This window comes from Cyclospora cayetanensis, unplaced genomic scaffold (assembly GCF_002999335.1).
Source record: "Cyclospora cayetanensis isolate NF1_C8 unplaced genomic scaffold, CcayRef3 CcayRef3_contig_141, whole genome shotgun sequence".
In the NCBI taxonomy this organism is placed as follows: domain Eukaryota; phylum Apicomplexa; class Conoidasida; order Eucoccidiorida; family Eimeriidae; genus Cyclospora; species Cyclospora cayetanensis.
The window spans coordinates 53,394-70,321 of record NW_020312083.1 but is presented as its reverse complement, the minus strand read 5'-3'; the positions used below and the strand labels follow the sequence as shown (position 1 = coordinate 70,321).

The 16,928-nt window shown below is 52.3% G+C and overlaps 2 protein-coding genes across 2 annotated transcripts; one reads left to right on the top strand and one right to left on the bottom strand.

The window, feature by feature from the left end:
- The first annotated feature begins 3,862 nt into the window (after nucleotides 1-3,862).
- Nucleotides 3,863-5,128, top strand: LOC34622461 (protein FAM221A). The gene is made up of 2 exons (XM_026336691.1): nucleotides 3,863-3,961; nucleotides 4,493-5,128. Exons 1-2 carry the CDS (start codon nucleotides 3,863-3,865, stop codon nucleotides 5,126-5,128), a joined length of 735 nt encoding a protein of 244 aa, XP_026192476.1.
- A 1,131-nt stretch (nucleotides 5,129-6,259) lies between these two features.
- LOC34622462 lies at nucleotides 6,260-10,536 on the bottom strand. Its single transcript, XM_026336690.1, has 5 exons — nucleotides 9,722-10,536; nucleotides 8,790-9,100; nucleotides 8,101-8,489; nucleotides 6,888-7,238; nucleotides 6,260-6,607 (listed from the first exon to the last, which is right to left on the bottom strand). The coding sequence occupies exons 1-5, from the start codon at nucleotides 10,534-10,536 to the stop codon at nucleotides 6,260-6,262; spliced, it is 2,214 nt and encodes a 737-aa protein (XP_026192475.1).
- Nucleotides 10,537-16,928: the final 6,392 nt, after the last annotated feature.

Sequence of the window (16,928 nt, the reverse complement as noted above, 5' to 3'; positions counted from 1 at the left end):
CATTCCTTCTCTGTCTCTGTCTGTCTGTTTGTCTGTCTGTTTGTCTCTCTCTCTCTCTCACACACGCGTTGTCTTAGGGGGCCTTTTATCTCCGCTGTAGTTCCCTGCTCCGCATCGCCTCTTACTGCTGCCTCGGTTCCTTACCCCTCTTTCTTGCTTTCTCTCTTGAGCTCGCTGGGGATATACGTGTTACCTGACGGCTTCCTGGACGGCGCGTGGAGGATCCCCTCCAGACACGTTGCTGCATTCTTCGGAGTGGTTTGCAGCTTCATGGGGAGAAGTGGGGGAGGGAGGGACGAGGCAACAGCTATTCCTTGAGATCCATGCACTTGCTGCCTCGTATTCCCATCACTCCCTGGCATTCACCGCTGCTCGCGGAGAAGGCATTAAATTGGAGGGTGTATTTCCTTGACGCACGCATGTCGCTGCTTGCGAGTTGCTGCGTGCCGCAGCAAAGAAACAAGAAGCACCCCCAGCTTCAGAAGCAGCAGTCGCAAGAAAGAGCAAGTAGTTGAATCAATCAAGAGGCCCTCCATCGCCAAACTGCAGTTGAAGAGGACACCGCTGCCGGAGCAGCACAAGTCGGAGCAGTACAAGAAACGCGCAGAGAAGTAAGCCTTAAGAAGAGGCGATTCTTGAGGAATTCGTGCCCTGCGTGAGCGCTGCTGAACTTGCAAGACAAGATCCTTTTTTGCCGCCTGCCGAATGAACGCTCACGTTTAGAGGTTGCCTTACGCTGTTTGTGTGTACGTGTTGCCGACGCTGCAGCGGGACGCGTACGGCGTCCTCCCGGGAGCTGTACAGACAGCTGCGGCGCTTTGATCGCGAAACACGGCGTTTCTAAAAGACGGCTTTGAGGTTTTCCCACCACGAGTTGCTCGAAACACACACTCACACACATACGCATGAACCTTTTCGTTTAGTAGCCCTCCACCCCGCACGTCGCTAAGCGCTCAAGAGGCCACGGGAACGCAGACTGCCTGCGCGTCTCTACCAGGAAATCCTTAGACGCATTGAGACTCACCAGTAAATTTCGATGGCGTGTCTCGCTCTGCCAAAGCCCCCTGCCGCTGCCTTTCGCAGGTGCTGCGCGTAAACGTTTTTGCACCCTAGCAATGGAGAGGCCAGCGTTTTCACACGGGGTAATAGGCTGCCACGGCTACCACCCTCTAGAGGGTCCCAAAATTAAAAGTAGCCGCGTAACACACTCAAATGCCAGCCGTAAAGTAAAGGGTGCCTTCACACATTTAGGGAGAGCACTCCACGCTCGCTGGCTGCATGCAAACCCCTAGAGTTTGCGTCTCGTGCAGATGGCGTGTTTATACTACTTTCCTGTGTCCACATGGATACCGTGAGTCGCAGCCGAGAGGCACAACGAATAAAAACCCCTTCACCCGTCCTCGCGCCTCTTCGCCACTCTTTTCCTAAAGTGTGCACCCTCCTTAAAGGGAGGCAGGACCACAATAAGGGATAGCGAGCGGCGCTAACGTGCTTACCCGAATGCGTAATGAGGGAGCGGCGCAAAGGTTCTCTATCTCGAGGGCTTTTTCGCAATTGTGCAGCGCTGCAGCATTCGCACTAGCCTCAAGTGTACTGGGAGGTGCTACAACGCGGGCTAGCCAGCCGTCTTCTGTGAACGAAGGAGCAGAGCACGGTGGATGACACAAGGGAACGGCGGTTTCAGCTCTGTGGTGGTATCTAATTACGTCATCATGACACGTATTCTTATGACTCCGACCAGCGGATGTACCGACGGACAGGGGGTAACATCAGAGCGCACAAGCATACACGGTGCATGCATCATCATATTCTCAATAGAGTGAGCAGTGCAGAAAATTGCAATGAAGCAGAGGTGCGGGTGACTGACCCGAACAACGCGTCATCAGTAGATTTCAGGGTCGCCGTGCAAGTTGATCGAAACTTTTAGAGCGACAAGTTTGTGCTTCTTGGCATTCACACTGCGTAGAGCGGCCTGTGCTACACATTTCCACTTTCTATTAAGGGCGGAAAGACTTTAAAAGAATCAGAAAAGAAGTGACTACGCAAGCTTGGCCCCTCGCAAGCCTTTTGAATTGCAGAGGGAGTGCTACTGCATCAAGATAGAAGTCAATGTAGGGTTCCTAGACGCTAGTGGTTCTTAGTAGCCAGCTGTCCATCTGTCACCACTCGGAGTTCTCTGGAGCTGCGGCAACGCACACTTGAGCTGTTTTTTTCTCTCTGTCTCCTCCTGCCGGAAGCCAAAGGAGTCAGGGGAGAAAGCTCCTTTAAGAATACCGTCAATTGCTCTAACGATTTTTTTTAGGGTTGAAGGCTGCCAGTGCCTCCTAGCCATGGGCTTCCCAACGTAGCACTCCACCCTGGCTCGCAAAAAGCTGCACACCTTGCGTTCTAGTCCCCAAATCCCCCGTTTCAGACCGCAACTGACTGCAGCAGGGGGCAACTAAGTAGAATGTAACTGCGTCCTCTCTCGCGATGCCCTTTGCAAAGAGCACGCCCCCGGTGAGATGCAACAGGTCCTGCGTAGAAAGCTCGCTTACGTCCAGCATAGCCACAGTGTGCCATGTGTCTGCTAGAGACTTGCTTTCGAGAAGGTGCCTGTAGACGACTCTACTATGAAGTTGTCCTCATCCCGGAGGCAGCAATTCAGGGCCCTCCGCAGGTTCCAAACGAGGAACTGGGGCCTTCATCAGATCATTCGTTTGTGTTTAATGGCTGTACGCAAGTGTACCTCAGTTTTTGCCGGTTACGAGGTTGACTGCGGCTGGCTCGCTGTCTAAGGGAGGGCCGCCTTCGGGTGATTCTCCACGGCAGTCCACGCTTCCAAACACAAGCGGCCAAAGCCTAGCAGTTCCAGCTACTAGTGAAGCTGTGGAGCCAGTCTTAATCCTGTAACTCTGCATCGTGGTGGAACTAATGAGCTTCACGCATGCTTGTATGATAGGCGAAATGCATGGAAGGCCACACGCATGAGGACGAAGGGTTTTCGACGCGCAAGACAGTCTCCTTTGCGTAGCCTTTGGCCGGTGCAACTGCTGACTTTTGTGCGCGTGGAATGGGAAAGATCCTGCAGAGTGTTTCCCTCCTCGGTATGTCGAGGGGGGCGGCCTCCCTGCCGCTAGGGCCATAAGGGAGGATACGCAGCAAGCGAGGCTCCTCTCTCTAGCACAGTCAAGCGCAAAAAGCAGCCGCAGTCATAAATGCAAATTAATTGTGGGCATATATTGTATGCGGCGGCGTGAAATCCGCCGTCGGCATGGATACTCGGATTCAGTGAGTGAGGCCTGCAGGCCTCCCCATCTAGCCATTGCTGTTCTGTGGCGTTCCAACGGAGCGTGGCAAAAGTAACTCTTCGCCTTAAGACACAAAATAAATCCTGTTTCTATCAACTATTCGTGCGGGATGTGTGCGCACTCCACTCAACTCTGTAGACCGCTCGCTACCCCGCCTGGCCTGCAGCTGCATGAGGTGACCCTAGCAACGTTTCAGGTGCTTGCTTGCAAAACCAGAGCCACAAGAATTTGCATCAATAGCACCTCCAGCAGCTTGTTATGGCATATTGACCACTGCGCTCATTTTTCCTAGCTGTAGACGGAAGGGGTGAGCGCCGTGGAAAGTGTGCGCCTCCGTGGAGGGCATCCTTGACTTGAAGTCTCAAGGGAAAAGAAGGAGAAACAAAGCAGAGGCACACGGACGCTGGAGACTGCGACTGAAGCAGCGCACTTTTAAAAAGCCGCAGTTTGTGTGGGCTGTCGACTGCGCAGGTGCCCCCAGCGCGCCCGTTTTCGTCTTTGACCAGAACAAGGCCGGCAACAAAACTAAGCTGCAGCGAATCAGCAACACAGAGCGTCTGAGGATGAGCTCAATGCGACTCTCTGCAGAAGATCAAAGGCATGTGGATGCGTATTTGGAGTACGATGCTCTGGTGGGAGCCACGGACGGAGGCGTCCTTCTTACCCCGAAGGTGGGCCCTTAGTGTATGCCCCCTCCTGCTTGGCGTTTACTGCGTGTCTCCCTGCTGCTCTTGGCCTGGTGTCTTCAAATTTCCTTGCTGCACCTCGCTCATACAGATGATCCAGCAGGCGCTGCTCCGCACCCGAATACTGCAAGGCAGCAAGCATCCTCTGTATGCAGAAACAGGACACATTTTTAGAAAAGCTTCCCCTTGCATAGGCCCTACGGCAGTTCTGCTTTGTGTTACGAGGCGTTGCCTTGTAATTCCTCGTCGTGCACTCCCGCCTCTTCCCCCGGGAGAACAGTTGAGAAAGGGCCTGCCTGCCATTCAGGGGCCCCTCTACCTAGAGAGAGCGGTATATATATATATATCTATCTATCTATCTACATATATATATATACATATACCGCTATATCTAGGTGCGCATCTCGGTGTCACTTGACTGCCGCGCACCCTTCGTGAAAGATGGCTTTTTCTAATTTTGCGTGGACAGCGTTTCCATTCGGCTTTCAGCCTGCCTGTGCGTTCGTGTGCGCGAAGGCATATGAGGCCCTCCGAGAGACGGCCGCCTCTTCAGATGCTCTCCTCTGTTTTTGGGTGTGCGTTCCAACAGGACTGCGATGCAGAGCTGTAGGGCCCTTTAGCCGCTGCCTCTGCAGCCATACTTTCAGAGAGCACCGCGTTTTCCAGCAGCGACAGCCTGCCCATGCCCCCCCCCGCGGGAGACAGGAACAAAGCCAACAGCAGCAGGCACTGCCTCAGCCCGTAAAGTGCCTAGTCCCCGGCTGCAGCTGCCCGCACTACAGTTTCCTCCCGATTCAAGGCTCGGGAGACCTCCGCTGCCGCTGCAAGCACTCGTACCGAGACCACCACGCGGTCACTCGCCGCTGTTTGAAGTGCCACCCCCCTGCGAGGGCAGCCCCCTCTAAAAAAGCTCCGCCAGCCTCAGCAGGAACCACTGCCAGGAACCGTTCTCAAAAATGCGTAGTCTTCGACTCGCCGACAACGTGCTCCTGTGGATCGGCCTATGCCGTTCACGAGACCCGCTTCTCGTTCGCCAGTGAGGGGGGCCCCCTTGCGAAAGCCGCCACCACGCAGCGAACTGCTGTGCCGATGGGGGGCCTCACAGGTACGCATGAGCTTCGCAGCGAAGGGGCAGGCGCCCGCTTTTTCTGAACAGCGTGCACGGCGGCCTTCAGACAGTGCTGCATGCAGTTTCTTCCGAACGGCAGGAGCACAGAGAGAGGCCAAGTGCCAGTGCAACACACCAGGAGCCGCTCTAATCAGTGCTGTCGTTGCAGTGGCTCCGCGGCAGCTCGCAGGCGGTGCGCAGCAGAGACCGCACGCGGTGCAACGCGATGCCTGTGCGGCTGCGCACAAGGCGGGGAGAGGCTGGCATTGGCAAACTTGCTGCGTTCCTGCGGTGCGTGCTGCAGACTTGGTGGATCTCGCTGAGGGCATCGACAGGCTAGCCCTGTACACGGACAGCCCACAGGACCTCCTGCAAAGGGCAAGAGGCGAAGACACTCGCAGTGCCACGATACACCCCAAACAGCAGCAGCAGGGTGTGCGGCGACAGCGGCAAGAGCCGGTGGACTGCCTCTCTTTACTCTACACGCCTCTTAGGCGTTCGTGAGGAAAAAAGCAGCAGTTCAGCCGAGGCAGCAGCAGCAACAGCCGTTAGAAGGAGGGAAGCATTCCATTTTTAGGAAAGGTAACGGCCATCTTCTCCACGTGTCGCCGTAAAGTCATAGTGTTGCAACACTGAGATATTAATAGGAACCCTCCATGCACATGCATTCGGTAGGGTTCCTGCAGCCTTTTGGGAAGACCCCCAAAGGGGCTGCAGCGGCTTCGTACAGTTGCGGACCGCTAGGGAGTGCCGTCGCTAGGCAGTTGCCGCCGCAGAAACACATGAAGCAAATACGAAACCCCTTTCCCACCCGTGCATCATCATGGAAATGAAGGCTGCCCACGCTGTTACTGCAGCTGCTGCTGCTGCAACGCCAGTTCGGCGCGACAAACCTATACGCAAAGGGCACTCGAGCGCCCCTCTAATGCTCCTTGAATCGAAATGCAGCACTGCCCTGCGTCTACTGCACCAGACAGAAGAGGGCCAAGCGGCTACACAACCGTGTTTGGCTGAGTGCCACGTTTACACAGCAGCAGTAGCGGCTACATGGTGTGCAACTGCTGCACAGAACCACCGCGAATAACGACACATCCCACGGACCCCATGAACTAGAATGCGCGTTCTGCCGTCTCCATTGCGCCTATGGCTATTAGCTGTCAGTCGGGAAAGTTCTATCACAGTTTGAACGCTGGGTGGTTTTTGATGCCGGTTGCTGCCACCTGCCTCGCGACCAGTGCCTCCGCGCAGTGTACGTCCTCCAGCAGATCCGCCACGTCTACGGAGAAACTGAGGCTCTTCAGAAGTCTACAGAACACCTGCCACAGTTTAAGGCCGGCGCACAAATCGGAGACAGGGTCCTCTGCAGCCGGATAGGCAGCCCTGATCTCGGCTTCGAACGCAGCCAACTCAGCAGCCCCCTCATAGTGCAAGAACCATCGTGTCACTAGGCCCAGTGTATAGCCACTACTTGGGAAAAGTGGCAGAAACCCCTGGCTTGCTTCCGGCCGCGGAAGCACCTCTACCTGAGCAAATACACAACTCACGCGCACACGCACCAAAGCCCCCACCCACTCAGTACAAGAGACACCTCCGGAGGCTTCCAGGCTGCGCATGCGCAGCCCGACAGCCCCCCTGTGTCTGACGAGCGATTTCCCAGGCACACAGCACAACACTTCAGAAAAAAATTCATCAATACCGCGTCACAAACAGCCGCCAACATTACGCCTCACACCCTACACGATGACGGTGCCCCTTCCTACAAGCCCCACACGAACAACCACCCCAGCGGCGCTGGCTGCTTACAAGCTCCGCATGCTTGAGCAGCTTGCTAACAAGGGCGGCTTCCGTGACTTCTCTGAGGGCAGATCTAATGAGGCAGACAACACAGTTGTATCCCATGAAATCCATGCAGATGTCGCTTTCCCATGGCCTCCGCTGATTAATACGCAGAGGCAGCAACGAGGCAATGCGCTGGAGAAGCAAAGCCGCCCGCTGCACTGTTCCTGCACTCGTCTCTTCCTCCGAAGCACCTGGATATGGCCGCATAAGAACTGCCTGTACACCCGAAGGATACGGCTTTCCGCTGGGGGGCTCTATGGGGTCACCACTCAACAGCCCCATCTTGAGCAACTCCAGACACACAAATATTGCCTCCTGAACGCAGCAGAGACTTGGCAGAAACTCAGGCCTTGAAGAAAGACCGCAGAAAGCCATTAATAACTCACTGACACCGAGAAAGGCAGACACACCGATAGCTGCATGCACGCATGTATGCATACATAGAGACATAGATGCAGGACTGCACGCATGTATACATATATACATACACGCATGCACACATGTATGCATACATAGAGACATACATGCACGACTACATGCGTGAATACACATGCATGCATGCATGCATGCATGTTTTGAGAGACACATGTCCATACGCACGGAAACGTCCATTATTATTACAAAAACGTGTAAAACACACGCCCAGGGTAAAGGAAAACCGTCAAGGCTCCATATAGCTCCTTCCAAAGAACAGGCCGGCGGAATTTCAAGCGCAGAGAGGGCAGCAGTAACACAGGACGGAGGTACGAAGCACAGAAGCAAAGCGCTGGGATACATGCGGTGGATGTGCATGCGGGCACGAGACGCAATAATGAGACCTAGCAACCCCCTCTCCTATCTAAGAGGCAGCCTTGATGAGGCGTCTGTGCATCTCCATGTCTAGGGGCATAAGGTGTGACAACGCATAAAGCCATCCCGCAGCACACAATCTCCACAGCAGAACCGCGTGGACGCGAAACCTCGCTGAAAGCCTCGCGTGTGCATGCTTATTCACACACAAAACGCATGCACACTTAGGCATATATGTATCTATATACATACATATACATATATAGATATATACGCGCAGGTCGATGTAAGAGGACGGCTCGCACAACATGTCTACAAAATGACGGCATTTATTCGCATGCACTGCGCTGCAGCAGCAGGGGCCGAGGAGGAAGGGGCATAATTATACCTGCTGCACGGGGGGAACTGCGGCTAGAGCAGCTCCAAAGACGGTGCTATCGCCGCCTTCGGTAAACAGCCCGACAGCATCCAACAGCTGAAACAGCACTGCTGCTTGTAGCGCTCTCCTCTCCATGTCTGCCCCTGCAGCTGCTGCTGCACGGCCTGCGGCTGCAGCCACCCCTGCAGACTCTCCGAAGAACAAATGCTGCTTCTGCTGATCAGGCGCGTTCGCGAACCATTCCAAGCAGAATCCCAAGTCGACAGAGTCCTTATTCTGTCGGTGAAGTTCAGCTGCTACCGCTGCCGCAGAGACATGCCAGCGGCGTTTCAGACTGCTGCTGCAGCTAACGGGAGGCAACGCATGCGCACCCGTCTCCGTAGCTCCTTCACCCCCCACTCGAGAAAACACAACCGGCCTATTCTGGAATTTGCTATGCAGATGCATCGCCACGAGCCCTGAGCGCATCGGCACCAGCACAAACTGTCTAGCGACACCAACTGCATCGCCCCCTCTCACCGAAATGCCACACTCTAGTTTGCTTGAACACACAGCGCTTCGTCCAATTAAAAGAGTCGAGATCCACAGGAGCCCGTTGCATGGAGAGAGAGGGAGAAAAAAACTCGACGACGAGACGCCGGGAAGGGAGACTACGGCACAGACAGCACGCGAGCTGAAAGGCGCAAGCAGAAACCTACACAGCGCCTTCAGTCTGTACTGCGTGGCTTCTGAGAAAGCCTCTGCGTATTCAACAGAATTCACTGTCGGAAGGCAAGGCTCTGCCCACTCCCCCTGAGCGAGCGCCACTGCAATGTTCCGCGAGAGACGGCCTTGCGCGAGGTGTACATACACTGCCGGGGGCAGCCGCAGACCGACAATCTGCGCAAAATCCTTAGGAGGCAGAGGCGCGCGTGCTGGCTGCTGCGCTGAACCCGACGTAAAGATTTCCACATGCCCCGTTTCCTTCAGCACCAAGGGATACGAGAGGAGACACTTGCCCACGCAGTATCTGCAGCGCAAACGCAGCAAGCCGCAGAGGTGAGGGGCTAACAAAGAGGCGCATTCCACACACACCGCGCACGCTTAGGGAATTCTCAGACGTACAGAACAGGAAACATGCAAACACACTCATAAAGCAAAACAACCCCACAAGACGCAGACCATGCATGCTTTACAGTACAGAAAAATCAAGAAAGAGGCCCCCCCCCCCCACACACACACACAAACAGAAGACTCTTCACAGAAACGAACAATGGGGGCTATATATACACATATATATATATATATCGTGCTCCGTGTACAGCTACAGGTGCATGTATTACTCCAAAGTCCTCAACCAAGAAAAACACTCCGAGATAAGGCGAGACAATCCATACATACACACATACAAATATATATCTATATCTATCTATGTATATACAGATACATACATGTATATATATGTATATGCTTGTATCTATTTGCAGCTAGGTTGACCTGTACATAACGAGATGCCAAAAAATGCATATTTCAATACCTACATACATATAAATATTTATATTCATCTGCACGGAGACAGGGGTTTAGAAAGCACGGGGCCAGTGTATAGAGAAAGCTATCTGCAAGGAAGAGATGTGGGGAGGCCATATACCCGTCTACGTGCTCAAACTTCATTTGGTCGCTTGGGAACTGGTGCAGGTAGCTGCTGATAGGGGCCTGACGGATGAATTCGACGGCGGATCCAAAGGAAAAGCAGGAAGAACCTGGCTGGAACTGTGTCAGATTGAGGTAAGGGAAGGTTAGGCAGTAGTCTGTGCCGGCTAGGAGACAGCTGTCCGCTAGCTGTTCTTCAGTCACGCCCAGCGATTGAAGCAGTTCGCTTTTTTCTAGCCAGGTGAAGAAAGAGCCCTCCACGTCCAGCTGCGTGATGATTCGCGACAAGCCGAAGAGCAAGACGGAGGGGGGTGCCAAGGCAGCGTGAATGAAGCCCGTCTGCAGGAGATACGCTAGCTGGGGGGGAGTTAAGTATGCCGCGTGGAGTGCCTCATAGCCGAGTTGCTGCAGCAACTGCAAGGCAAGCCTCTCCGCGTCGGGAGGCACGCGACTGCAGCACCCCGCAAACTGTGGGGAGGCCGCTTCCCTTCCATTGGCGTAGTATCCTTCCCACGCCTCCACTTGCGGTTGCTGCTGGCTGAACAAGTGGTGACCAGGAGGCTCTATTCCTCTGAATACGAAGACGGGGGTTATGCCGATCTCCTTCAGCTTCAGCAGCTCCTCTCGGATTGCGGCAACGAGCGCTGCACGCCCCTCACCAGTTGGTCCCAGCAAGGCGTCCGGGTAGCAAGGGAGGCCTCGTAGCCAATACACTGCATCAATGCCTAGGCGGCGACCAGAGAGCTCCTCGAGGCTGCTAATTTTGAGCAGCTGCCGCTCCTGCAGGAAGCTGTGCAAGTGACGGACCCTCATTGACGTGGCTGGCTGGAGAACAAAAAATAAAGGGCCTGGATACGAGTCGTGTGGCAGTCACGGAGGCAGGAAGATCCCCCCTATGCGGAGAAGCACACGCCAAAGCAGCCTCGCGGGTACAAGATGATGGAGTCAGATTCCAAGACGCGGAAAGGGGTCCTGTTACACCGGATACACACGCCAGGCAGGCTCGCTAGGACTCAGTGATACAACGGGTAAGAGGTCGCCGCAGAAACACAGACATTGAGGGGCTAAAGGCCGCTTCAACTGTCGAGACAGCGCAAGTGGCCAAATCCCCTGGGATGCGCTTGGCAAGTCTTCAGCTTCGTTTGGGGAACGGCACCTTGCTTGCTGCGGCTGCTGCGGGGACGGCAGCGATCGCAGCCGCAGCGCAGTGCTGCAATTTCGGTAAAAGGGTGGGTTACACAGGATCCAGGTTGGATTACGAACAAAGACAAACGCTTCTCAGGGTGTAGAGTGGGGCAGCACGAGTCAGGCCCTGGCAAGGAGCGTCTTCAACGGCTCCGGAAGGGGCCTTATAGCGGCCTAAGGCGCACTGAGCCTCAGGTGGCATCTAACAAGACAGAAAGTGTTTAGGTTAGGCAAGGTACAGCGCAAGGTCCAAGTGAAACCGCAACAACGGCTGCAGGAGCACCAGCAACAGCAGCAGCAGCTACGGACGCAGGAGGTGCCACACAATGCCGCTTAACGCGCAACAGATCAATTGCTCTATTCCCTTCCCCCATTCTACACCTTCATGCGCGAAAAGCAGCCACCAATCGATGCGAAGAAGCCGCAGCCACAGCCACTGTGGACGCTGCCGCAGGAGCCGTGGGGGCTGCACTGGATGTACAGCTGACGCAGTTTCGTGTGGATCGACCGTTGCCCGCCAAAGAAGGAGTTTAGAGAGTTCTGAAATTTGATAATTACTTGTCTGTTTATAAGAAAACAGCGAACCGCAACTCATAATCTGCTTTTGTGAGGGGCCCCTTGGGTAATATTAGGTGGGGGCTGGTAGACGCTCCCAGGTGGTGTGGGCGTTCTTTGCCCTCCCTGCACTTTTTCTGCGCTCGTTTTTCTTGCAGTGTGCATTTGTATGTAGCGACTCTATTAGGGCCGCGATCCAGGCAGACACTGCAAATAGATGCTGCATACATGCTCCAATATGTCCCCGTACCCTTCTCGGTGCCCTGATTTGTTATTCCTCTCCCCTTCTCCTGTTTCTCTCGCATACACAAGGCTCTGCGGCCTAGAGAGCAGTATCACGGCCACGCTTACCCTGTGGCTCCCAGTGATTAACGGGGTATCGAGTCAGCACTTGCCACAGCGGGATGCTGCACGCATTGGTGGACTGCATCATCACGGTCCGAGCACCAATAGACTGTGTGTCGTGGAGAATCGAATTCACAATTTGCACATCGTCCTAAGGCCTCAGCCCTCACACTCGTGAGAAACAGAATAGATCGCGTTCAACCCTCCATCTGAGATCTCCATAGGGAAATTTGAACTCTAATCTCAATACACACCACCGGGCAGAAGGTTGCTTGGTGTTTCTCAAAAGAACTTCTGCATTCCCCAGCCTTCACCCAACAGAGTTCTTGACATGAGGGGTAAAGGATAGTGTCCTAGATGCATCTTGTAATTACTTTGAGCATTCGCAGCTAGTGGCAGAACACCTGGCGCACATGCATAAAAACATTGCACCTTTTGGTATCGATTCCACAGTCGTCTGCAATGAACAATATATAGAAATGTACAGGATAAGTAGTCAGTAGTGCCATACATTCTATATACACAAATGCGAAGGTGCTGGGACGGGCCCCTGCGCGTTGAGCATCTCATGACGACTGTCCAGTCAGGTGCTCATAAGCTGGGTGGCAACAAGGCATTTGACAGGAGTAGAAAGCACTAAGCCTCTTCTTTCCAAAGAATTGATGGCTTCGCATTTCCCGAGACTCACGGCTCTCGGTGTAGCGGCTCAAATTGCCCAACTGCTAGTAATTTTATCTTCCTGCAAGGAAGAAGAATGACGACAACGGAAGCGAAACCCTTAATCAATGATGTTGAGAGCATGCGCTGCTAATAGACGAGGAGTGTGGCGGGCTATACTGCACTGCAACACCTTCTACCACATTGGGTGTATTTAAATAATGAACTAGAAATGGATCGACTCATTACTTTGCCTGTCCATATATCTTTTATATTGAAGCTTACTGTCGCGTCAGCAGAAGAACACGTGTGGTTCTCTGTGTGCACCAGATGCTATGTGCAGCTAGCTGCGAATGCTTGGAGGCCAGTGGGTGAAGCTATGCGCACCGTGATTGTCCTCTCCTCTCGCGTCTGGAATTTTAGTAGCTGGTAGGTGAAGGGCGGATTCCTTTGAGAAGCACGCTTTTACTTTCTATCAAGTGTTTCCCACCGAAGGTATTTGATGGACCTCTTTTTATAGTGGCATCTCCTATTTTGATGGAGTTCTTTCCTGATCATCCACTGGTTGTAATCATCGGCAACACTCCAAGAGAAAAAATTTATTATGATAGAAGTTGACGCTAGCACAACGCCTGTGGGGGCAGCAGAGGACGGTCCGCAAGCTAATGTGTGCTGTAGCTCTGAAGCTGGAAGAGTATAATATGCCAGTTATCACCCGGTTGGAATTGTACCTTGCACTGCTTTCCCCGTGAAGATAAACCAATGGTCTTTATTCCATGGTCAGCTGAAAATGAAGCGCTTCATGATGTAGACTTATTGTTTGTTGGCAAGCACCGATATAGTTCAAGCCTCAGTACACCCCCTGACGCATCGGTATGTGTCGAGTCCTGCTTAATAGCAAGCTTTGGGATAATTGGGGAAGCTTAACCAGGTTAGTTTACCAATACGTAGGTACATCGCCAAATATTGGTCTCACAAGCCAAGAAGTAGATGAACTCCTGCTTCACTAGAAGCTAATTTCATGTCTACACGCACTGTGATGTCAGGTGTCCGCGAGATGAAAAGCGACTCAGCGATTGAATAATTGGCCGGGAGCCTCTTCACAAGTAGTCAAGTGCTTGAGGCTTTAGGAGCAAAAGAGCGCATTTCTTGCTCCTTCCTGCTTGGAAAAGGGAAGAACGAAATCGGGATTCGCACCAATGGATGTTGGAGCTGTGTTAACGGGCCCTAGCCTACAGTCCAAGGTGAAAGGAGGAAGAAAGAAAAAGGGAAAATACAAGCCTAAGCAGTTCCCCAACAAAGTACCTGCATCAATTGTTGACACTTCGATCACATTATCCGGGGCTGCCACCGCATGTAATAAGTAAAAGAATTTGATCAGCAAAGTTGGGTCCGAAAGAAGCAGGCTGCTTGGTTGAGCAACGGAACCACATCAAGAAAATGGAAAGCTCCTCATACACTCTACATCGCAGTGAAGAGGGGGCTACAGAGGGTCGAGCCTCAGTTGCGGGCTCACCAGGGTTCAATCCTTCGCTTACACATATTCACACTAAAGGTAAAAAAATGCCAGAGCTTCTTGACATAAGACTGTAAACGGATGTGCTATCAGAGTATATGATTCGTAGTTGCAAATTGCGGCTTCACTTATTGGCGCAGTCCCCAGGAATCAGGTATGCTGAGGGCCGGCAGCATACAACGAACGACAAGGCCGTGGCAATCAAATGCTACTTTATACTTGAACTGGGTTCTATTAACATGGCTCGAAATTTGTTTGTTGAGCACGTGCATCATGACTAATTACTAGGTATGCCATCAATGGAAGGAATGCGTGCGGCCGCAGCTGCGCACTGTAAAGGTTAGTGTGCCGCGAAATGCTACGAGGAAGCACCTCCTGGTCTTCTCGATAACACTCGTTTATGGTGAGCGTGGTAGACTTGGTGCCTTGATAAAGTTAGTCAACTTCTCCATTTGGGCGGCGTTGCAGCGCAGTAAGACTAGATGATCATAAGCAGGCCTCCCGTCTTAGTGGCTTGCAGCTGGATCTTTACTAGAAAATTCAATCTGAATTTTGATGGAGGTATCACACAAATCAACAAATATAAAGTAATACGTCGCGGAGGTGCTAAATAATGACGAGCTGTGAGCAAACTGGCCACCTGGGAATCATCTGGAGCATCGTATTCAGTAATTTCCCGGGTCAGGCCCAAGCTACGTCCGGAAGTATTGGAGCCTTCCATGGCACGAAGAGGGAAGCTAGAGGCGGGTGGATAATCTGTCTAAAATGTCAAAGTGCATGGATCGACAAGTGCTTCTGCGCAAAATCCAGCGAGTATGCAGGAAATGAAAGTTAGATGGCGCATGTGAGCTAGCACAAAACCCCACCCAGCAACTAACTTCACAAAGAATACTGACCAAAAGTATAGTCAACGTCCAATTTCATGGACGCTTTCTTAAATGTTCACATGCACCCAAATGAGAGACCCGAAACGCTAACATATCGGCGTTCTAATGATGACGACCAATGGGACCGCTGAGATCCGGTTGGCTTGGTCATTCATGCGTTGTTGCTTACTGCATGGCTTTCTTCCTTCTATTTCCCTTAGTCAGCTTATGCCTACGTTCTTGCTACTACTTGCTCTGCTTTCCGCATTTCTACCTGCCTCGAAACTGGCGATCGAGGGAACACATCTGCTCCCTTGCATGCAGATGGCCTCGTCGGCCGGGTGTGGAGCACAACTTACTGACTTTCACAAAGCGGGGGTAATACGTAGCGGGATGAAATACGTATTCGCACGGTATGCAAAACTAGTAATTTTTTACTTGGCATTAACTATAATAGCGCTCTACCCAAGGTCGCCATAGGTAAACACTTAACTCCAGACTCAGTAGTAACTTGACAGAAATTTACCGAGTGTTCCTCAAAAATAACTTTTGCATTTTCCTGCAGGAGCCCTTCATAGTTTTTGACATACAAGGAGACCAACACCAAGGAGGCGCCCAACTGCACCTTTCAAGCACACCGAGTATTCACAGCGAGTTACGCATGACATAGCGCAGACGCACAATTTTGCTTCTTCTTCTATCAAACTAACAGTACTTTGCACTATAGAAGATAAGCATGACAAACGAGTTTCTCGACTTCCTAGTACTTTATAAATATGACTAGTGCAGTAGAGAGCGTATAAGTTCAACTGATCCCGCTACAGTTCCCCCCGCATTCCCAAATAGAATTTATCGAAATTAACCCGCCTTGTCCCGAACTTGCATGGAGAGACCATCTGCTTGCAGGAAGTCCGAAGAGCTGTTCCTGACGCCACTCCACCGGCGGGCAGGAAAGCCTATCAGCAAATGTGTACGCCTACCACTGAAATACAGTCGACGCAGAGAAGAATACACACACTAGCGGCCAACGAACAAGCGACCAAGCCAACAAGATCCACGATGCTTCTTTTGCCTCGGTGTCATCGGACGGTTGAACTCTGACCTTCCGGCTACGAAAAAGCTTGGTGTAAAAGGATATAGATTAGAATGTACTTAGGCTCAGCAGTGCTCTCGGGCCTTACAGAACAGTCTTTGCATGGAAAACAGTCGATGCGTGTAGCAACGTGTGATTTTAGGCCCCAAAGAGGCATAAAGGATGACTGTGGAGACTGCATAGTTGAGAGCACCCCGTCATAAAACCGAATGTAGCGGGAAACAAAGATACAAACCGGGGATGTTACAAGCAATAAGCGTGTATGGAGTTTGGTCAATTGGGCAGAGCATACCCCGGGGAAGGCCAACTAAAGGAACAAGCGGGGTATTTATGGCAACTAGCGTTTTTAACCAAACGGAGCAGCGAATTTTCTCGTTTGCAGCAAAGCTTGCTACTGCTCCTCACGTAACTAGTGAGGCAGACGTTCAACACCTTAACTCACTAGGAACTCCCGTCTAGTGTGTCCTCGGCGCTGAAGCGTCCTAACATCCAGCACCTCTACAGCTCTCTTGATCATCCGTCTACACCCAGGACTTTTGCCCGCGCAGCAAAGTTTGCGAATAATTAAGGGATTTTTGAAACTTCTCTGAGAAGCCAACATTAATAGTTCTGTGCAACTCCATCTTTTAGGGAAGTCGACAGCGTACTGTCAAGCATATATTTGTGAGGAGATGGCAAATGGTCCTAGCCACCTGGACGCGCACTGCATCGTCTGCCCACCTTCTTGAACAGCTAGGAAAGCCGGCCACTTCGAACGGCCAAAGGTTCGGGCTCGAATACACAGTCTGCAGCAGCCCTCATGGCAAAAAATATGGTTACTAAACATCATACCGATTAGAGAATTCGATTCTAATTTCTAGCTGGATGCAACTATTGTTGTGAAAAAGCTGCAGTGCAACGTAAAGTCAGGTCAATACAATAAGACGCGTTGGTACGTGCGTGTGAGTTTTATGCTCTGTGCAACTAGTTCTAAATGCCTGGGGTGCCC